At 38.2% G+C, this 23,755-nt stretch overlaps 1 protein-coding gene across 2 annotated transcripts in view; it reads right to left on the bottom strand.

Moving 5' to 3' along the window:
* Positions 1-23,755, bottom strand: part of LOC105201914 (histamine H2 receptor-like) — a 168,027-nt gene that overhangs the window by 126,563 nt on the left and 17,709 nt on the right. The window contains exons 1-3 of one of the 2 annotated variants that reach the window (XM_039453946.1): positions 17,943-19,993; positions 17,654-17,692; positions 13,162-13,208 (exon numbers count right to left, since the gene is read on the bottom strand). In XM_039453946.1, coding sequence (XP_039309880.1) covers positions 13,162-13,208; positions 17,654-17,692; positions 17,943-18,149 — 293 coding nt within the window. In that variant the 5' untranslated portion in view covers positions 18,150-19,993. Of the gene's footprint in view, positions 1-13,161; positions 13,209-17,653; positions 17,693-17,942; positions 19,994-23,755 lie in introns of those variants that run through there. The other variant, XR_005575619.1, reaches the window with a different exon arrangement.

Raw genomic sequence — 23,755 nt, forward strand, 5'->3', positions numbered from 1 at the left:
ATATTCTCACAAAAGATTTATCGTAGAATATTTTACATTCATTGCATATATATATTTGCAGTTATTGTAAAGATTAAATTAATATTTTTATAAAATCTATCAAGCTTCCTTTAAATTGTATCACCACAAATTTTATTACAATAAATGATATCAATGTAAGATAATTGGTAATAATAAAATTAATATGATATGAATAAAAATGTTGACAAAAATAAATTCAAGTTTTACTTCGACGTCCTTATCTTTTCACTTGTTATTTATTATTAAATATTTGATCCTTTTTCTTGCGATATATTATTAATAAAATAAGTATTAGTTAATAATTCTTTAATTATTATTTTTATTCATGAATTTAATATATTCAAACAAACGGACTAAACATTTTTGCTGCCGAGACAAAAAGAATCCGTCTCTCAACAAAAAAAAGTATTATTCACATGTAAAATAAATTGAAAAACAACATTAATTAGTGATATTTAATATATTAATAATAATATATTGGTGAAAGGGGAGTTAAACATTACTGTAATAGGTATATAAAATGCTAAATTATACAATTCCCTATGTTCATTTGCGTACAAATCTGTATCAGCTTGGGAATATAATAAAAAATAAGTGGTACGCATTCTCGGAAACTTTCGCCTATCTGAGAATATATTACTTTTCATGAAAGTTTCTTTAGAATGGATGTCTATTAGAAATAAAATACTTATTATAATTATTCCATTATTCAACACGACTAATTTGAAACATTATTCGTCCTGACGTGCGCATCAGATTTAAACAATTAGAAGTAATTTAGACGCACCGTCTAGATGAAACTTCTGAAGATTCATATTACGCACGTGTCATGCTGAATGAAATATTAAAGGAAACCGCTCATTACATATATGTATAAAGCGTCTGGTACAAATGATTCCAACGTTATGAGAAATATGAACATTTTGCTTAGAACTTCATTCAAAGACGAATGCACTCGTCATCCGAGAACAACGACATGTTCCGCCGAGCACAGGTGTATTAATTATGCTGGAGCACTGCAAACGTGGCAGTGCTCGCGTACAATTGTTTACTTTGATTCCCGCGAAGCTTAATTAGCGCAACGCACATACCGTACACGTCGTAACAAAGACCGTCGAGATTACATAAGAAATATTTGTCTCTTACATGAGTGACTAGAAAAATTTAATAAACATTTAAAATGTGTCTATTAAAATTTTTTTAATAAAATAAGATTTTATATTAATCACGTTATAAATATTCGCGCTGTAACTCTTGCATTGGAATTAAAAAATTTTCAAGATACAATATATCAATATAAATTTTTATATAAAAGAACAAAATATAAATTACGGATGTTTGTTATATATGCTATCGTACAATTATTGCAATATTTTGTGTTGCGTAATTAAATTTTTTTATTTTCCATATAATAAAAATTATAATTATAATTACGTTTTTATATCGGTTGCGTAATCGAAAACCGATAAACTCAAAGTATAATAAAAGGTCTGGTATTACATATCCGATAATTAGATGCAAAAAACTTTATGTTGCGGGAATATCTCGTAAAACCAAAGTTAATTGGTAAGAATAAAGTTAATCTTTGATGTAACTTTCAAGGGAATTTCTTTACCTCTTTTACCGAATTCCAGCGATCATCGCAGACGGCGCGTAAGCATGATTTATAAGCGGTGCAGCCGTTGCAGTGGTCATTAATCCATCGCCGAATGCACGCGAGTAGCGGGTGTGTTTATCGACTTGCTGCCATCGGGGCAGTACGCAAAGGGTGAGCCGGAATGGGGTGCGGAAAGAAGGCGGATTCACCCTTGAACGATGTAATTAATCGGCAATCTGTCAACGTAGTTCTCTTCGCGTGTTGGTTTATTTGTGTACGCTCGATACGATCGGACAATGGCCACGGACAGTTGCATTTATCGCTGAATTGGCGACAAGAACACATGAGTAAACAATGACAATTTTGCCAGTGTAAAACTCAATTGTTTGTTAAACATGGGACTTACATAATCATCGAAGTAAATACGTATTTTCAAACTGTTCCTCGAGCCATAAATTATTATCACGTAATTATTGGGAAAAACTTTCCGAAATTATGATAAGATTTACGCTGATTATCTGCATCAAAATAGATTACTTCAAATTAATTATCATCATATATTATGCTCCACAGAATGTTCCCTAAATAGCCTGTATTAAAAATGAAAAGTTTTAAATCTTTCGTTATACTTTTTAATTTTTTACTTTTTCTTTACATAATTTATTGTATAATATAATTTTAAATTTATTTTTCTTACTTTATACTTAGTAATTACAGCTACAAGAGTTAAGGAACCGTTTTACGCTAATCGTTAAATGATTGTTTGGGGTTTTCTGGCGTCTTACTTTCTTTTATGTGGAAATTTTACATATAGGAACGAGATGTACGTTTCGGGTTGTATAAATGACGATACAACAGACAGCAAATTACTGTGGTCTCGAAGAGCACACGGTCTGATGGCAGTTTTCGCCAAATTCTTATTATTTAATGCGGATGATGAATTAATGTGGCTCCAGGTGAAAATATTTCAGCCAAGCAATCAAGCGCGGTAATGGAATGAGGTAATTAATGATCGCGGGCAGAAGCCGCCAATTAGAAAGGTAAGACAAAAGATAAGACTAATTTTTATGATTTATCGTTGTTGGCGTACGGAAGACTGAACGATTGTTGATTTTCTTAAATTACCGAAATACGAACAAAGTGAAATAAAGGAAACGCTAAATAACAATAAATGCATTAAAATTTTAAAAATATTAAAAATGAATTATTATCTATTTGGTATCTTTTTCATTGTTTCTTAAACATTTTTCACATAGATATTTATTTCCAATCAGTAAAAAATGACATAAATAAGCAGGTAAATAAAAGGTTAATAAAATAAAGTACGTAAAAAAATTAAAACAATTATTTCTTTGTCTATCTATCGAGAACATCATTAAAGAATATAATAGAAACACAGCAATAATAGCAAATAAAATAGTGATTAAATAATTAGATTAAACGAGTTTTAATAAAACGTGTTTTTCCTGTTCGTATTTCTTCTGCATTCGCGTATGTATGAAGTATATTTCCGCATTGATTAAACTCTTTTAATTTTCATATAATACAAATCATATTATCGCAATAAAATTCTTAATCGAGTGTTTCTGATATCTGAAAACGGCAAGATGAAAGTGAAATATAGGAAATGTTTTTTTTTTTTGTTACCAATTTCCGTTTATACTGAAACCCACATTTCTACGAGTCATTGCAAACCGATTTAAATTTCACGCATACGCGGCCATTCGCCCCCAGGTGTAAAACAAATCGTAATTTCCGCGACACGTTGAAGCGTGTGAAATATATCCGACGTATAAATGTCAAGGATACGAGACGTTCGCGAATTGTTGGAATACGTGTACGATTAATTTTATGTTACTTAAGTTGCTTGAAATATGAATGAGCGCGCGTGTGCCTGTGTGTATTGCAAATTTAATTAACAAATGTTTAATATTATGTTGGTGCATAACGTTGATTGCATATCAAGTGAAAAATGCACGTCTCGCATGTGCATTTGTACATGTATATAATTTGAATTGTTGAAATTCGCATTTAAGTCAACATGGAAAATAAAGAAATTCGTTTTAATTTACTTGTACGAGTTCAAAGTCAATCCTAGTGCGGCCGAGGCAATGCGAAACATTAATACTGCTTTTGACGAAGGTTGTGCCAGTAAAAGGACGACGAGATGTTGGCTCGAAAGGTTTCGGCGTGGACGCACAAACCTCGACAATTTAACTCGCAGTAATGTAATGACACATCCTTCGTCACTGACAACGCAATTTTAATTTTTTAAAAAACGGCATTGATATTGCACTTGTGTGACATTGGCAGAAGTGCATTGAAGTAGGTGAAGACTATTTTGATTAGTAAAGCAAGTTGTCTAAAATTAAAATTTAAAAAACGGCTATTTCATTTGCACCAACTCAATATACAAAAATATTTCTGAATTATGAACAACATGACATATTAATTTCAAGATTTAATGTCGACACTTCGATAATATCGAATTATCTTAAGCTTTCTTAGATGCCGACGTCGCGCAGCATTACGTGGCGATTTCCGCAAACGGCATTTGCGAAATTGAGTTGGGCAAAGCTAAGGGAAGAAGTCGACACGGTCTATAAGCGAAATTGGCCGTTAGGAATTAGATCGCCGTTGAGAGGACCGCCAAGTACGCCACTTGCCCTTACGGGCAACTACGGGCGAAGAACCGCAACTGTAGAAAACCGAGGATTATGGCGCAAGAATATAAAATGCAGCAATCCAAGAATGCGCACTCTCATACAAACTAACGGCCGTTAAGCCGGTCGCAAATCTAATCCAAATGAAGAGATATGGTTCAGATAGCTTCTTGATTCGTTATGCCGTCGTTACGCGCGCCGTTTCGCTGCATTTGAAATTCTTACGCTACGGACGAGACATAAAGGGAGACTTATCCCCCCCCTGGCGAACTTGCTCGAGCATAAACGGGAGCAAGCGTCTAAAGTCCCCCTTAACGAATTTCTAGGCGACGTTCACCTGCCTCATCGAGGGACGGGCATAACGCACGGGAGTCTGAATCGCATCGACTAGCTGCATATACATGTACGGATGGTAGAGAGTAGGCACCGCATGAAAATACGGACCACGCGTGCATCTTCTAAAGATACTCGTGCGCGCGACCGTGCATGAATACATGCATGAGCGCCGCGATCGGGACGTTTTCTACATCCGCGAATTCGGATACCTTTGTGTCACGGCTGAAATATTCGTCGAAAACGTGTGCGTTCCGCAAGAGAGAGAGAGAGAGAGCTATAAGAATATGAATAAAATATCCTCGGTGTGTACGCGCGCGCGCGCGCGCGCGCAAACGGGAATACGCAAAATATCGCGTTACCGTAATGCTTAAGCTACGTCACGCGCAATCAGTCTATCAAATACACGGTATGACTCTATTTCTTCGCGACAAGTGTGTAGAGGGTTCCTGTGTTTGCGGAATGTGATTGCGAAATATATTCGCTCGGACTGATATTAGAATAATATCCGATACTGTAAAGTAAAATATCGTCTCTACTCTTTTTTCTTCCTACAGATGAATATATTTCGCATCTGTTAAATTAGTTAGGGGAGTAAACGCCAATTTTCTCTCTTGATAAATACGAATATTCTCTTTACTTTCGATACACACGAATCGATTAAGAGCTGAAATGCCATTAGCGTTAAGTGAATAGCTTAATATTTAAAAGCATAAACTGATAATGACTTCTTTTTCCGATAAATAAAGTTACTTTAATTTCTAGCTAAATGACAATCGTAAATAAATTTATACCCCCCTAAATGCTATTAATAGCAATTATATATTATAGTCCTATTTTCTTCACACAATGCAATTTTAATGCTTTGACAACAACACGCATAAAAAAATAAGTATTTTTGTTAGCGCGATATATTCGTAATGAAAAATGTTGATTGCGTAAGAAATAAGATCGATGCATAAATACATGCCATTTACTTGATTCGAGTCTATAATTCAATAATGCACAAAGGACATCGAGTTTCATGAATTCACGAAGGAAATATATGACTATCGAGTCTTTGCCATCTAACGATGAGGAATTCTCATAAATTTTTAATTTATTATCATACTATATCATCTACTACGAAAGAAAGGGAGAGGAGAGCGACTGACTTTCGTATCGATTTTAATTCGGTCGCGCTCTCTAAGTGAAAGTAGGGCCCCTAGATGACCTTCGTCGGCTGAGTTGAGACACGTGGTGTTCGACAACGTGGCACCCTTTGGCTCTTTTGTCCAAGTTTTGACCGGCATACGCAGACGATATTGTTCCGGCATACCGGAACGGTCCATATAGCTCCGGGGGAAAAATGGCCAGGTGATACGTTTGCAAAAGTGCATCCGAGGGGAAGGGCGTAGCGTACAAAAAACTCCCGCCGGCTAATGAGAGGTGGAAATTAGATAATGAGAACGTACGTTTTTATGAAATGAAGAGCGCACGAACCTTTTATGCAGTTATTCCTCCGACGTTCGTATTATGAGATATTTTCGCGTGGTAAGTTCCGCGATGAATTTTTGCGTCACGCAGCGGAGAACAGCGAATTATGCGCTTACGTAAATGTTAAAATGGAATACATCTTCCATCGAAAAATGTGAATATTCCAGGTTTTTTTTAATTTTATAATTATCTCCGATTAAAAACCTAGAAATTTTCGCGAATTAAGGTTTAGAGGTGCGAACAGATAATAATAAGAGGGACCATGACAAAATGTCAGTTTGATGAATATTTATGAAGGTGTTTTGTAATTAAAAAGTTGCAACAAATGATGGCTTTCTCTAAAAATTTCCTCTAACGAATAACGGCCAAATTCATTAAAAAGTATGTCATTAAAACTTAATGTGGCACGAATGGGACATCTCCAGTGCACGGGTCGAACGCGGACGCGATAAAACACAATATTCGTCCCCGGTAAAAAAATTAAGGCCGTATCGGAGAGAGTGCCAACAGCGCGCCATAATTGCGCCTCGTATGGATTTTTCGCAATTTCGCCTTGCACCTTGTGATTTTTATTGTATCGTGCTTTGCGTACTTTACGTGCGGATTTCCACAGGGGTGCACGCATAGAACGCAGGTGCGGACGCGCACTACTTGCGCATATTAAAAATTTACCTAACGAAGTGGACGCATTTTAATTTCCGGGCAGTGCGCTCCGGTCGGCGAGATTAAAAATTTTCGAGCTCGCGCAACGGCGTGCGAAACGTGTCGTAATCGTACGAAAAAAAGAGAAAAAAAACATAGAGTCGCGCGAGAAGAAGAAAAAAAGGAAAATAGCGAGCACGGCACGACAAGAGGGACGGGAAAAACACGGTGATTCCAATAATGTCGCGTCGCCGCACCGTGCCCGGCCGTGTTTACCGATTCGGAATCGCGACTTGGATACGTGCATGAATGCATTAGCCGTGCGAAATCGCGATGCGTATAACAAGAGTCCTCCAATGCATGCGATGAAAACCAACGCCGCTCGTTTGAATATGCATGCGTTGTCGGTTGTGCAATATCCGAACGATTCCGGGTACAAGTACGACGAATGGTATAACGGGTGGCTCGTAAAGCTCGCGACCATGACATCGCGCGCCGAACTGAACGCCGAACGGCGCGATGCGTGAGTCAATGATTCGAGTAAGTGTGTATGCGTTTCGCGTACGAGTTTTATCGACGTCGCGGGTGATTTCACCGCGGCCGATACGGATACGTCGTGCACGCAATATCGAGAGAACTACCGTTGGGGAGAAGGCGGCTGTAATGCGATTCGTATGCGATGAGCGAGATCGTGGTGGTTGGGGTGAGAGGAGGGAGGGGTGGAGAGAGAAAAAAGAAAGAAAAGCAGAGTTCTTTCAAACTAGCAAGCGGAGCGTCCCGACAACGAGGAAGCTCGCTCTGTGGAAGAATCTGAAACGCGTGTAGCGTGCGTTCTCATGCGGGGGTTTCTCCTCCCTGCATGGGGAGAAGGAGAGAAGAGAGAGAGAGAGAGAGAGAGTTCGTCAAATCCGCCAAGAGTATACACACCGCTTGCAAAGTTTCGTCGTCCGTCTTCGCGAAACGACTGTTTACAGTAGGGTAAAATCCCATACACGCAGCTGGATATCCGCCAAATGTCTTTATTACCGCAATATTGCGCCGGTGAGTCACGCTGGGTGTCACACGGTGAACTTTTCCCGGATCATAATCGCGAAAACGGCCACGGCCGCGCGCACCGACCGTATCGATGGACTTTATTTCGTTATATCCTTCGCAAGAGAGTGGAATATACACAGGAAAGGCCGCGACAACACCGCGGTATCTACGATGATGAAATATGCGGGAGTGCGGTGAGAGAGAGAGGGGGGGAGAGAGAGAGAGAGAAGAGCTTTAGCATCAACTCGCATGCAGTCTTGATGCATTTCGAGGGTTGCGCACGATGCCGCAAACGATCGTGCGGTGCGATGGTTTATATTTCATAAGGGCCAAAACCCTAGCGCCGGTCGTCTATGCCGTACTTCACGTGTAGAATAGCGAAATTATCTGGTAACCTAAGCGCGTAGATAATAAATAGCTATGACTGCTCCTTGCCATTCGTCTATTTTATGGGGCAACGAAATAACGCAATAAACGCAGATTACATACAAAAGAGGTAGTCGACATAAAGTAGATATTTAACATAAATTATTGCAACTGGCTATAATATAATAATAAAATTGTATTACAATATAATATAATAAAATATTAATAATAATAAGATATAAAATAATTAGAATACAATTCTTTTTAATCGATTAGCAAAATTAGCAAGATAAGAAAATGAAGACTGTTCTGTACGCAATATAATTTTTCCAAAGACTTGGCTCTCCCGATAAACGAAATATATAGCATTACGGTGCAATAATATATGTATAGACTAAGCACTGCTTTCCGCAGGGACTGCAATTACGGCTTATCACCGCCGTGCCATTCTAAGGACTATCATCATCGTATATCGGCTACGTTCCCCAATCTGAGCTAGCCTGACGATATTGACTTCGATAACACGGGCTGTCTCCTATAATCTTAGCTTATGCTAAACCACGGAACCGGCATTAATCGGATATCTTCAAAGTTATCACCCCGGACGGTAATTACCATTTACGAGAAGCGTTCACGCACACGGCGACGGCGGCGGCGGCGGTGGCGGCGGTGGCAGTGACGGTGCTGTACTGCCACGCGTGTAACGCATCAACGTACGTTCGCCCCGTTCGCGCTTGTACGGTTATCGAACGTTCAAGGATTACCGGCTAATTATCGCGATGTACTCGCGACGGTATTGACGGTGATGAATCAGGTATTGGCAACTTATTACTCGTCGCGGTAATGTCCTGTATTGATCCATCAGCTGTGCAAACCTCGCGGCCCGTATTCGATGCGCAAAATCATGTTTACGCACACGCACACAAGTGCATACACACACGGGCATTAAATATGTATTTGAACGTCGTCCGGTGTTTGTCGATAAAATTGCTGGTTCATGAATGCCGGCGAATCACGCCGGAGCCTGATCGCGCGCGTATGGAGATGAGTAAATTTTCGGCGCGTCGCAAACAATCACAACGCGAGCCGCTAACTAACAGGAGGCATCGCCCGATCTCGCGAATTTCGCCCAGTTAAATTATACATATTGCGGGAGAAATGTGCAAATCATCGTGATAATTGCAGCCGACAATCGAACGGACTGTCTATTTCTAAAATTTTTTTCTAAAGTCGCTTATAATTATACTGAGAAAAAAATGCTGTAATATGAATTAAAACGTAGTTTGATCCAATTAAACATCGAATCACAAACTGTTAGTAATATGTGTAGTTGATTCAACTAAATTTTATTCATTCAATTATATTTGTGTGTGTGTGTGTGTGTGTGTGTGTGTGTGTTATTGTCTTTACTTTTAATCTTTTTGTTTCATTGACACTGCTACTAAATTAACAAAATATTTCCAATTAGACTGTTAATTCAACAGCATTTTTTTCTCTGTGTATTCTCTTAATTAAAGTCAACTATAATTACAAAATATATCTTCTTATTTTACACTGTTATATTCGTAATATCGAATTTTATCCAATTTGAGTTATTTTTAATCGTTCTTATAAAATGTCATTGCTCCTACTTAATATATCATCAATTTAACTATAATATAGCAAGGAAGTTAAACAAGTTAATTATAAAAATGTTAAATTTGATTTAAATTTCATTTATTATTTATTAGATGCATACGTTAATACGAACACAACTAACTTTGAAACTAAGTAATTTAATCATAGTGTTAAAATGATAATTTCGACACACATAGAAGTTAAAAATAACAAAATGTTATTTAACTCATGAAATTGGTTTAAATTTGATTTTTTTAATATTCAACAGTGCATATCAAAATTCAGGAACATGTATAATATAAAATACTATTTTCCCTAAGAAAGTTCAAATCTGATTGTAATTTATACTAACATTATTTTAAAGATCTATCTGATTCAAGCTCGAAAAGTGCAAGTAACAAAATTATTCTTTGATCAATCGCGAGCTTTTATTTATCGTAAGTTTTATTCAAAAAGATATAAACAATATCGGAAAATTTAATATTGGAAATCTGTATAAGTTATACAATATTAGGATATTTGCCCAATCAGATTTGCATCGAAAAAGGGAATTATATATAAATTGTTTAGAAAAACACGTAACAGCAAATATCTAGGTATAGTTTGCTTGTATAACTGACCGTGTTTGCTTTTGTTATTAAACTTGTTTTGACTTTTCCCCCCATATAATACATGACACTGCCACAAAACAAACAGCGTCCATGAATATTAAACTCATGAAAATTCATATGCTAATACTGCTGCGGGTAGACTTAAGGATGGCCACATGTATCAGAACTTGATTCTAAGAGCAAAATAATATATAATAAGACGCTTCAAAAGCGCCGATTCAAAACATGACAAAACAATCACAGTTAGAAGGTAACAGATAATTAGGAGCGTCTCATTATCTTGCTTTACAGATTTTTAAAATACTTCACTGCTACTTTAATAATCGGAATAAATAAGTTTCCTAATTAGAGAAATATTTCCGCTCTTGATCTCGTTTTATTGCGAAAAAGAAATGAGAATAAAGATTGACTCAAGTATTGAATTCTCCCGACTCAAAATGCACGAAATTGTATTGCACAACGAGGAGAAACAAGAATATATAGTATACTCGACAAAAAATAATAATATGTGCCCAGCGTCTTAACAATTGTGTTACAGTTGTTGCGCGATAATCGAGAGCGGGATTCATTGCGCAACGAACTCGGATCACGCGATCAAACGTACTCGTGTTATGCTGTAAAAGGAAACACTCGCGCAATAATGCGTGCATAACAGGCGACGAGAGGTAAAATTGAAAACACGATCGCAATAGGACTTTACGCCTGAAATCGTTATCGAGTGCCCCGCCATGCAATCTCTCCATCTTTTACGGAGAGCCAATTAAAAACAGGTGCCGACAGGTGCAGGCATTCCAAGAACTCGAAATGCTCTCTTTCCTTTCTATCTCTCGGCGATATCATCTCTTCTTTCTTAACGGCTTTTCGAGATAATTAGCAACCTAGCGGCCTTTATGGCGCGTTTTATCGTCTCGGCCGACGTCCAATGATCCATTCTACGAGTGGTATGTACGAGATTTGGTAATCCGTGGGTTAAGATGCTTTTACGACATCGGGACATCGCCGCCGCCGCCGCCGCCGCCGCCGCCGCCACCACCACCGCCGCCACCACCACCGCCACCACCACCACCACCACTACCACTACCACCAATGCCACCACCGTCGCGATCCGATCCACCCGCGCGTGCCAAATTCTAAATCCTTTAACTCCGTTACGCGGCGAAGTGAATGGCTCTTACTATTTTTCTTGGCAACGATTTCCGCTGAGCTCCCTTCTCCGGTCTGATAGGGAAGTTCATTCGGTATACGGTAAATTGAGTTCGTACTGCCTGCCGCGTATTTTAAACGTTTGCGCGCAAAACGAAATTCGCCTCGGCAAAATTATACGCAAGGTTTTCTCGACGACGGCCGGCGGTCGGAAAATCGTGGCGATCTTTACGTCATTATCGCGTGTGCGCGCCGTGCTCGATATCTCCCTCAATATAAAATTCAATAGTCGTCGCACCTGAGCTAAATATAAATTTCAGATTAAAGCTATACATAAGTCGGGATAAGAATCACAAAAGGGTGCGAGCGTTTCTTTTTACACGGAATAAATTACTAAATAACAGATTAGCGAAACATTATGCAAAATTCATAAATTAAGATGCAGTCAAATGGGTGGAGGACGTATTTTTAAGAAGCAATCGAGGAGCGATCGTACATAAATATAATGAAAGATAATAACTCGCGCCGCAACGGCGCGGGCGGCGATTCGCGTTGAAACGGTGAAAGACGAGAATTGGCCGTATATTTGCTCGAGCACCGCAATCGTATATGGCGCAGCGCCGGCAATGACTATTTAAGCACTTGCGCCACGTGCGGATGCACAATAACCCATTTCGCAAGGTTTAATCTCACTCGGGCATTCTACGTGCAACACGCGGAATTATGCATGCCGTCGGCGACGACGCGCGATAACTGGGGGAAGCCGCCTATTGCGACGCGCGTAGACAAAGTCCGTGCTGAACAATGCGCTTTTGAAATATCGAACGGCGCGGCGGTATCTATCAATCGTCGGGACGCCACACGAGGCACGTATGCAGCGTGTATTTGCTATAACGCGGCCGCGCGCGATGTACACACGCCGTCGTCGTGATTTAATAACGGGGCGCACTCAACGTCGCGCCGCACCGCGACACGCGGTATCACGCTCGCCCGATCTCGTCGGAGAAATACGTTTCTCGAGTCGTCGCCGTCGGCTGAATTAAAAATGCGGTTGCGTTCTCGGGGCGATAAGACGGAATATGATAATTTGTAGTTTTACCATACCGGACGAATGCGAAAATAAACTCGAATTCGAGATAACTTTCGTGGAGATTACTTCTCTTTACGTAAGAATCAATCGGTCGTCCTTCTTTTCTCGCGTGTATTAAAAGAGTGCATCGATTTAACAAATAATGTCACTATTATAAAGATTAATTTCAAAAACTTGAATCTTCTAAAACTCGCTCGGCAAACAATAATATTTCATTTATCGTCGCATATGTTCGAAAATCCGCACAAATAGATTACGTGATTACTCGTTCAACCTCGCATTTATTACATTTATTGCAAGACAAAATGTGCAAATAAAAGCTCTTTTTATGAGCGTTATAAATGTGCAATGTATACGTCGTATGCGCAATAAATTGTTGGATAATTATATGATTAAATTCTACTCTTTTTGTTAAAAAAAAAAAAAAGAAACAATGGACTAATGAAATATTATAATCTGTGATATTTTCATGCTTTTAACTTGATTTTTTAATCATATACATTTTACGTAAATACCATTTTTTTTTCATAAATCCATTGCTTCAAGATTAAAAGATCTTGGACTCACCCGTATGATGTGCAGCAGTAGATTTGAAGCGGAACGGTTACGTTAATCTGTAAAATACAAATATATCCAGAGATTATAACAGAATTACTATATAAAACAATTGCTAGGTATTAAACAAAATTATTTCATGTATTGAATCTTTTCAAACAGAGCCGTAACTAGGCAGGAATAACAGGAATACGATTTTAATTAAATATAATATCGTTAAAGCTATTAATTACGATAATACAATCGATAAATTAGTTGAAATAAAAACCAAAAAAGTGCAAGTAAAATAATTATTTTTATTTACATACATTATACATATGAATAATATTTTATACCTTGTGCAGAGTTGAGTACTTTAATAATTCTTTTTTAACTAAATTAAGCCATTGTTGATGAAAAATTAGAAAATTAATTTAGTTACAATTTTTGAAAAATAATATTCCGTAAATATAAAGTTATAACCTAATTGTTATCGACTAGACTAGATAATAAACTCACCCACGGTTACTTCGTCGTCGCCCGATGCCATCCCGGGCCTGCTACTCCTCCTCCTCCTTCTCCTCCTTTCAATTTCCTTCGTCGCCGTTGCTTCATGGCATTCACTCACAATTACGATCACACACTATCAGACACTAATTATCGGATCGCGTGGCACTCCCGCAGCTAAACGTGCTCGTCTACGAAGACACGGTCGCGACCGTGCGCTCACTCATTTTCCTAAATACGACGCTCATAACTCTCACAAACGACACTTTCGAGGTTAACGCAGAAACGCGGTTACGGTCGCGCGTGCTTCGTTATCGGGGCGAATCGACAGCCGGCGCGACACATTGTACTTGGCATTTTCGATGCGATGCTCATAACCTTCATAAACACAACACTCACAAGGTTAACTCATTGTGTTCACCCGCAGGAACGCGGTTACGATCGCGCACGCATTCGTTATCGGAGCGAATCGATACCCGCACGACACTCTCGATCACTCATTTTGTAATTACGACGCTCACAACTCTCACAATAACACTCTCGAGGTTAACTCACTGTGCTCGCTCGCAGGAGCGCGGTTACGATCGCGCGTACTTTCGTTATCGGAACGAATCAACACCCGACGCGACACTTTGCACTACGCACCGCCGATGCGACGCGACGCGTGCTGCCGTATTACATTTCGCGAGTGAATAGCGCGAGGAAAACGCACGCGGACGACACGCTTGACGCCCGGCCCGGCTCGTGTCTCGCGACTAACCGCAACGATAGTATCCAAAATGGCGCAGCGAATTCGTAAATTACGCGACTAACTTCACGCTGCTTCACTCGCTACGTCCCGTCCGTTGGGCTTCTTTTTATCTCCACCTTCGCGCATTATTTATACCTTGTGTAACACTCTTGTAGACATGATAGACATATAAGCAGAGTTGGGCATAGTAACTAGTTAGAAAGTTAGAAGTTAGATAATAAAGTTAAAAAGTTAATAACTTTTAACTTGTAAGTTAATTTTAAACGAGTTATTTTTTAACTTTAAATAGTTATTTTTGAAATACGTGTGTGTGTGAAATTTAATTCAATAACTTTGTAAGTTAAAAATTTATCTATGTACAAGAATAAAATTATAAAAAGAAAATAAATTCTCACATAAAAAACAATATTACTTTGTTATTTTATATAAACTTAATTTACGAATAAAATAAATTTGATGATTCATATTATAATTATTTTAAATAATCTAACTTTAAAAACGTATGAACTTCTAATTTCATCATATAAATCCAATGCTTCAAGATTAAAATATATCTTGAAGCCGTTTACATGCAATGTGTAACATGCGAACTCACAAACGCGAATTAATCCTACAATGTGAAAAATGAGCATGTGAGCTGATAATCATTAATGGGAAACGATCGTGCTTACTCTCACGTCTCATTTCATAAGAACCTTGCAAAGTGTAAAATTCTGATTTTACTAAAAGTTGAAAAATAAAAATTTACAGTAAAATTATCCCTGTTCATTCACATCAATAATATTTTTAAATATCAATTTTTACAAATTTTCAAAAATTTTTTTCAAATAACTGGTATTGTGAAATATTACTAACATCGATGAATAAATAATTTTACTGTAGAAGTTTTGTATCTCAAACATTTTATGTTTTTAATTTTTAAGATATAACCAAAAAAGCTAAAAATCGCTTGATACATAAAAGGGTGATTTCACCATTTAAAACTGTTTCTGGGCCGCAGCTGGTATTTTCTAAATCCATCTACTTACGTAATCAAATTTGTATACAAAGTTTCATTAAAATCAGAGTTTGATACTTCGCGAAGTTCCCTTGCGAGTCGCATTTCGACGGAAATAATGGAGCGATTGTTCTCTCGCTGCTATACCTGTTGACAATCGTTAGGAAATAATCGCGTATCTCTGGTATTTGTCTCTCTTAGAACTTGTTGCGGTCGTGCGTCTCGGGAAGTAATAACGCGACGACACGCGGAGCGATTCTCTCGCGCTCAGCCACGCCGTACGAATGATAACGCGGCGACCCTCTGTACACAACACGAGCCGCGCAGCGTACGCCGCGCCGTGCCCGTTTTGTTTACAAACACGAACATCAAACTTCGAGCGTTCGCAGTCCATTCTTCGTTGCTGCGAAACACTTAAGGTATTAAAAATAAATAGACGTGTAATAAAATAGATGCCCTGAATACGTTATCGCTTATATATTCCGAAAAAGGTAAAATAAAGATATTATCATACATTTAATGCTTCGTTCTATCCTTATCGTCGTTTAAAATAAATTTGGTTTCTCCCTCCACCTCCCCCCCTCTCTCTCTCTTTCTCTAATAAAAGAACACTTCAGGAATACTTGGAAATTCAATAAAATATTGTTCCTTGAATCGTCAGTCCCAACAAACATGCAACGAATTTTATTTGAAAAATGTGCAGTATATATTGTATATATGTGCATTATAGTTTAATTATTTTAAAATGGTTATGTCATTAAAATATAAAAAAATAATTTAATTTTGTTTTAAGCAAAATATTTATACATTAAGAAAAAAGTTATTAACTTGACTAAATTCTCCAACTTGATTAAATTTCTTCAGTTCAAGTATTTATGTATTTAAATTAAACATATATGTAGTTAAGTTAAATAAAATATAAATGCTTAAACCCAAGGGGTTTTAGAAATTAAGAATCATGAATCAAAAAAATCAAAATAACCATAAAAAATATAATGATGGAATTTCATTTCTCTTTCTTATCAAAATCATTTCATTTATCTCAAAATGAAAAATATTGAAAAAAGTAATAATATTAATTTCTATAAACATTTTTTTCATTCAAGAGAAAAATAAAATTCCTTGATTGAACATTGGATTTCATATCATACATTGAAAAGATTTTCTCAACAAAAAAAAAATGCATATCGTATAATCAACATGCAATACAAAAAAATCCGGCGTTATTATATAAATGATAAGAGCGGATAAGTATATAATTTCTAATTTTTTAACTCTTTGAAAATCTATTCTTAAATCTCAAGGTTTCTCACATAAATATTTGCGTTCCATTTCTTAGCTGATTTTAAACTATTTAAATTATTTAAACTATTTAAATTGGAACTTTTTAAAAGCAATTTCAAATCTTATACGAAATATACACAACTCAATTTTTTCTAAAAATAATATTTGGTTAATAAAATTCAGAAATTATTATTAATTTATTATTATTGAATCGCGAGAAACAGAATTACTTATATTTCGAGAAACAAGCTGTGTTGCGAGATAAGATTTATTTAACTTCTCCAGTTAAATCACCGATTATAAATATAGCATTCTCATCCATTTCTTAAATACCACGTCTCAAAACTAGTTTTAGTTGAACTTGTTCAGCAAGAACGAGATTATAAGTTAACGAATCTTTTAAACGTATTCCATTTCTTCCCTCTAAACAAGAAAACAATAACTAAATATATCATAATGCCAATTAATTTGCATTAATGTTTTACTTGAAATGATTGGCATTAATAGATAATAATAACTTTAGAGACGAAACTTCTACACTGAAATAATATTAATTAAAGCAATTAACATAAAAATTCAATTTTGGTGTCATCGAAATAGGCATACTCATTTCAATTTAATTTTTTAAAATTTTAATTATGTTTTTAATAAAGATTATAAGCAAATATTACTTTAAAAGAAATATTAATAATGTATGCAGTATAAAGTTATATATTTGATTCCTTCGTGTATCAAATTGGCACAGTCATTTTAACACAATCAAATGTGACTCATACAGGATTTGCTATTTCTTTTTTAAATAATTTTTTGCTCTATTTACGATTTTTTTGCTGCAGCTGTTGTGCTAAAAACAATGGCTGTGATTAAATATTAATATTAATCTAGCGTAACGCATCTATTTTAAATGGATCTCTATCAACGGATCTCTATCAATATATTCAACAGCAGAGATTCATTACTAAATTAAAATATAATTTGTCACTCACTGATACATGATGCGCAGCAGCGGAGTTTTCAACGTCGATCTGTAAAATACAAATAAATATAATTCATATTATAATAGCATTTGCAGTAATTAATATTGCAAAAACTGATTACGTTACATGTACATTGAGTTTTTACTCATCTTTTTCAAGCACAAATTATTAATAAAATAACTATATTTTAACAAAAATCTCTATTACTCAATCTCTATCTCTATATATTTAGACTTAAAAAATTCGACGAACGAGTCCTCTTAAAGTAATTTAATTTATAAATAATATACTCGTTTACCTCGTGGTTACTCCGCCGTTGCCTGGCGCCACCAAGATCCTCCTCCTCTCTTGCTCCTGCTTGTTGCTTTTTGCATTGACGAAACTTAGCAATAATCACCTTGACGATTGCGAGACATCCTGCAATGAATGGAATTCCCGTCGACGGTGCACAACGATTGCGCGACATCCTGAACGACACTCCGCGAGTGCACGACGCACAGTTCATTTCATCGCGACAACGGGAAGTTAACGCAAGACGACAAAAGCGTTATCTGCATTTACTCGCCACCCGCGACGTCGTCGGGGAGGTTAACACAGCAGGCGACGAATCTCAAGCGACAGGGTATTGCACCGCGCGGCGTAACATAACCTAACCTCTCGATCGGTTGGTTGCCGCGCGCCGCCGTCGCCGCCGCAACGCACACGACACGCGTGTCTCCGAACGATCATTATGTCCGCGTTCTCACGTACACTGATAAACATACGAATTGAGATCGTAAACAAATACCCGCGAATCGTAGAACGCGATTGACCGACGTGTGATGGATCACTGACGCCGTCGCTCGCACGAGCTTCAGTCGTACGATGTGTCACGAACGGTGTCTCACGAATTAACAAGTTGCTAGTACACTTGTGAGTACGACGGTAATCACCTTGATAACAACACTACCGAAGTACGCGATGCGCAATTTATTACGTCGCGACAACGGGAAATTAAGGCAAGCGAGCTGTGATTGCGTCATTCGGCACCCGACAGCAATGACGTTGGCCGACGAACGACTCTCAAACCCGCGGACACCTTCACGCGATACATAACTGTTTGGCCGGTTGGCCGTAACTGTTGCTAATGCATAACACGCGTCTCCGGACAAATATTATGTCCGCGTTCTTACGTACTCTGATAAACATACGAATGAGACCATAAACAAACACCCGCGGATCGTAGAATAATGCGATCAACCGACAGACAATGAATCACTAATGCCGTCGCTCGCACGACAAACTTTTGTTGAACGGACTCTCACGAAACTCACGGTCTAATAACAGATTACCAGTACATTGGTAAGCACGACGGTAATCACCTTATTGATATAATGATCACACGGCACCTTGCACGATGCTTCCGGTGACGATTGACGCGCAGTTTATTAACGCTATTAGCAATCAGTGCGGACATCTTCGCATCTTCACGCAACTAGCGCGATCCCATAGTAACTAGGCGCCTACTTATTGCTAGTAAGGGCCAGAAGGGGTCGCGCTAGTCGCTTGAAGATAGCCACACTGATTGCTGATGGCGTTAATAAACTGTCGTCAGTCGTCATCGGAAGCATCGTGCAAGATGTGTGATCATTATATCAATAAGGTGATTATCGTGCTTACCAATGTTCTGACAATTTGTTGTTAGACCGCGAGTTTCGTGAAAGTCTGTGTTCCACCGAAGCTCGTCGAGCGACGGTATCAAAGCGACGGCGTGAGTGATTCATCGTCCGTCGGTCGGTCGCATTTTTCGATCCGCGAGCCGTGAGTGTTTGTTCTCCATGTCATTTCGTATGTTTGTAAGTGTACGTAAGAACGCGGACGTAACAATCGTCCGGAGACGTGCGTGCGTGTTGTGCGTCAGCAACGTTTGCGGCCACTGGACCAAAGATTATGTCGCTTGTCGCGGCGAAGTGAAGGTGTCGCATGAAGGTATCCGCGCGTCCCTATCGTTCGAGAGTCGGCCAACGTCACTGCCGTCGGGTGCCGAGTGACGCAATCGCAGCTCGCTTGCCGTTTCGCGTTAATTTCCCGTTGTCGCGACGTAATAAATTGCGCATCGGTAGTGTTATCAAGGTGATTACCACCATACTCACAAGTGTACCAGCAACTTGTTAATTCGCGAGACACCGTTCGTGAGATATCGTTCGATCAAAGCTCGTGCGAGCGACGGCGTCAGTGATCCATCACACGTCGGTCGATCGCATTCTACGATTCGGGTGTTTGGTCTACGCGGGTGTTTGTTTACGGTCTCAATTCGTATGTTTATCAGTGTACGTAAGAACGTGGACATAATGATCGGAGACACGCGTGTTGTGTGCGTTGCGGCGGCGGCAGCGGCGGCGACGCGCGGTGGTGAACCAATCAAGAGGTTATGTTACGCCGCGCGGAGCAATACCCTGTCGTTCGAGATTCGTCGTCTGCTGCGTTAACCTTCCCGACGGCGTCGTGGGTGGTGACTGAATGCGGATAACGCTTTTGTCGTTTTGCGTTAACTTCCCGTTGTCGCAATGTAATGAACTGTGCGTTGTGTTCTCGCGGAGTGTCGTCCAGGATATCGCATGATCGTTGTGCACCGTCAACGGGAATGTCGTCCATTGCAGGATGTCGCGCGATCGTCGAAGTGATTATTGCTAACATAAATATAGTGTTTTCGTGAATGCCAAAAAAACCAACAAGCAGGAACAAGAGAGGAGGAAGAGGATTTTGGAGGCACCAAGCAACGGCGGAGCAACCACGAGGTAAACGAGTACATTATTTATAAATTAAATTAGTTTAAGAGGACTCTCGTTGAATTTTTTAAAAGTTTATATATGTATATATAGTAGGTGGTAAGGATTTTTGTTAAAATATAATTATTTTATTAATAATTTGTGCTTTGAAAAGAGAAATAAATACTCAATGTGCCTGTAACGTAATCAGTTTTTGTAATATTAATTACTGCAAACGGTACTATAATGTGAATTATATTAATTTTTATTTTACAGGTTAACGTTTACAACTCCGCTGCTGCGCATCGTGTGTCGGTGAGTGACATATTATATTTTAATCCAGTAATGAATCTGTTGAATATATTGATAAAGATCCATTGCTCCATATATTGATAGAGATCCGTTGAAAGAGATCTATTTAAAATAGACGCGCTCTAGATTAATATCAATATTTAATCACAGTCATTGTTTTTAGAGAAATAGCTGCAGCAAAAAAATTCCAAAAGAGCAAAAAATGCACCTCAAAAATGCGTTTTTTTTAATTTGCTTCTTTTTTTCTAATTGTTGTGCTAACTTTAATCTCATGCTAACACAGCTGTTGTTTTTAACGAAACGGCTGCAGTAAAAAAATCGTAGAGAAAAAAAATTGGCAAAAAAATAGCACATAATTTCTATATGAGTCGTATTTGACTGTGCTTAAATGGTTGTGCCACCTCAATAGACATATGATTGCTGTATCTGTGTTATATAAAATATATTTTATTATCCGTATGAGAAAGACAATCTAGAATTTTAGAAGTTTAACATACATTTTACCATCAGAACAGATGTTTGAGTAGAAAAATTCTCAAAAAGAGAAATAATTTTTCATCTCCAACTGAATTGTTTTATATAGCAATAAAAAAATGTTGCGACTTTAGAACATTCGTGAAATCAATTTACATAAAATACGTTATCTCTACGAGTATGTAGTTTATTTTAATTTCGAACTAGAAGTTTTAAAGAAATGAAAACTAATCACACGCAAAAGACAAAAAAAAAATTAGTATTAAATCTAGTATTAAAATTAGTATTAAATATATGAAACAATTCATTATTTCATATATAAGTAACAATATAAAATCTTGGAACAATTTATAATTTTAAACAGATATAATTTACTTAACATGAAGAAAATTTTTCTTTTTATGTAAGCAAATTATGTCTGTTTAAGATTATAAATTCTTCCAAAAAGATTTTATATTTTTGCTTATATATGAAACAATGAATTGTTGGTTCGATACTAATTTTTTTTCTGTATAGAATATACCATTGTGTGGAACTAAAATCCGTTTATTGATTGCATTATTTACACTACAACAGTCAGAAGAAATTTCTATGGACACTGGAGGGGCACGAGTCTTATTGTTTCAAAACTCGAAGGATATTTTGTTCCTAGAATTCCTGCGGTTGTGCCTGAAACTAATTCTTTACGACTTGAGTCACCACCTGCATTCGATCCAAATCTCCGCCCCTTCAGAGTCTTTTCCAAAAACATGGAAGTTGTAAGACGATAGGTCCGGGCTACGGGGGGGGGGATGTTTTAGCACTTCCCATCGGATCGCATTCAATTGTTCCTGAATCGTGGGCCATATGCGGACGGGTATTATCCTGCTGCACGACAATCCTCGTCCACATGTGGTCCATACGATTCAGGAACGACTGAATGCGATACGATGGAAGGTGTCGAAACATCCTCCCTATAACCTGGACCTATCGACTTGCAACTTCCATGTTTTTGGAAAAGGTTCTGAAGGGGCGGAGATTTGGGTCGGACGCAGATGGTGACTCAGATCGTAAAGAATTTGTTTCAGGAAGAGTCGAAGGAATTTTATCTGCAAAGCATTCTTCGAAACTGTGAAACTCAGTGCCTCAGTTTCACGAAAATTTCTTCCGTCATAACATATGTAAACAATATAATTAATAAACGGACTCACACACGGGTTTCAGTTGATCACGGTAATATTTATAAAGCAGAAGCGCTTCAAGGAAGAGAGAGTGTTTAGATTTTAAGAAATCTATGAAATGTTTTTTGAAAATAAAGTGTTCGCGTTCTTATACTAAATAGAATTGTGCCTCATCAAGGAGCGACATCCTTCAGTTAAATAACATACGAAATGTGGATCGTACGAAACAGAGTGTGAAATGTGATTTTCTGAAAAATGACTCCGGCGTCAGATGGGATTCTTTCAGTTAGTTGGGCAGCATTGTTCCTCGAGAATGGGCCGAAGGCGGCAACTAAACGCACAGCGGCGAAGAGACTAAATGGAACCTGACAAGCAACTGTCGCGGAACAGAGCGGAACCGCAAGAGGGTTAACCCGTCTCGTTTCGCACCGGAACGGTTTCCTCGGCGAGAATGACCCCGTCGAGAGAGAGAGAGAGAGAGAGAGAGAGAGAGAGAGAGAGAGAGAGAGAGAGAGAGAGAGAGAGAGAGAGAGAGAGAGAGAGACTGCCCTCAGAGGCGAAAACATGTGCGGTGAACCTGGCCAGGGCTTCCGCTGCCGCCATCGCCGCCGTACTCGCGCATGGTATATTCGTCTCGGGCGAAAATTGCGGCGGTACCCACGGTATTCAGAAACTGTTACCAATAGCAATATTCGTTGCCGCGTCGGTGAAATTCGTTGCTGAGTCAGCCGTAAAATGGACCCGGGGCGGACGGGCGGCAGTGTGGCAATGGCAGTGTGCCCGCGAGAGAACGACGTGAGCGCAATTTCACGAAAATTCGCCAGAATTACACGCGTGTGTTTCCGTTCCCCTTTCCCGCCGACCTCTCCACTTCGCTTTTTCTTTCTTTCCGCGAACGCGCGAGCACAAAAGATATGAGCGTGCAATTTCGCGCGAGTTCGCGCGAGCGAGAGACAACCGGCAGACACGGGAGTGCATCTTGTCGGTGCGCGACACACGCGTTTGTTTTCGTTTCCCTCGCTGTGTATGTTGGGTTGCATCGATTATCAATATTTTAAAGGCGCAAACTTATAGCACTTCTACAACTTTGCATTTTAACGTTTTAATCCGAGAATAATCATCTAGAGTTGTTTTTCACAGTACCGGAGAGAGATGAAACTCACGTTTCATAGCAAATTTTTTTTACCGATTCAAAATCCACACCTACCTTTTATTCGAAGATTCCAAGACCAAAGTACAATGAAAACAAGTTATGACTCATACACTCATTCTATCCAGCTAGTTTCAATACTTCTTAATTTTTTAGAATTACTGTCATAAGTTGTTTAACGTGCTTTTTTCCTTTAATATTTTCTTTGTTTATTTATTTATTTATTTATTTTTTTCAGAAAATATTGATTATAAATCTAAATCTATAT

The sequence above is a fragment of the Solenopsis invicta genome, chromosome 9 (assembly GCF_016802725.1).
Source record: "Solenopsis invicta isolate M01_SB chromosome 9, UNIL_Sinv_3.0, whole genome shotgun sequence".
In the NCBI taxonomy this organism is placed as follows: Eukaryota; Metazoa; Arthropoda; class Insecta; order Hymenoptera; family Formicidae; genus Solenopsis; species Solenopsis invicta.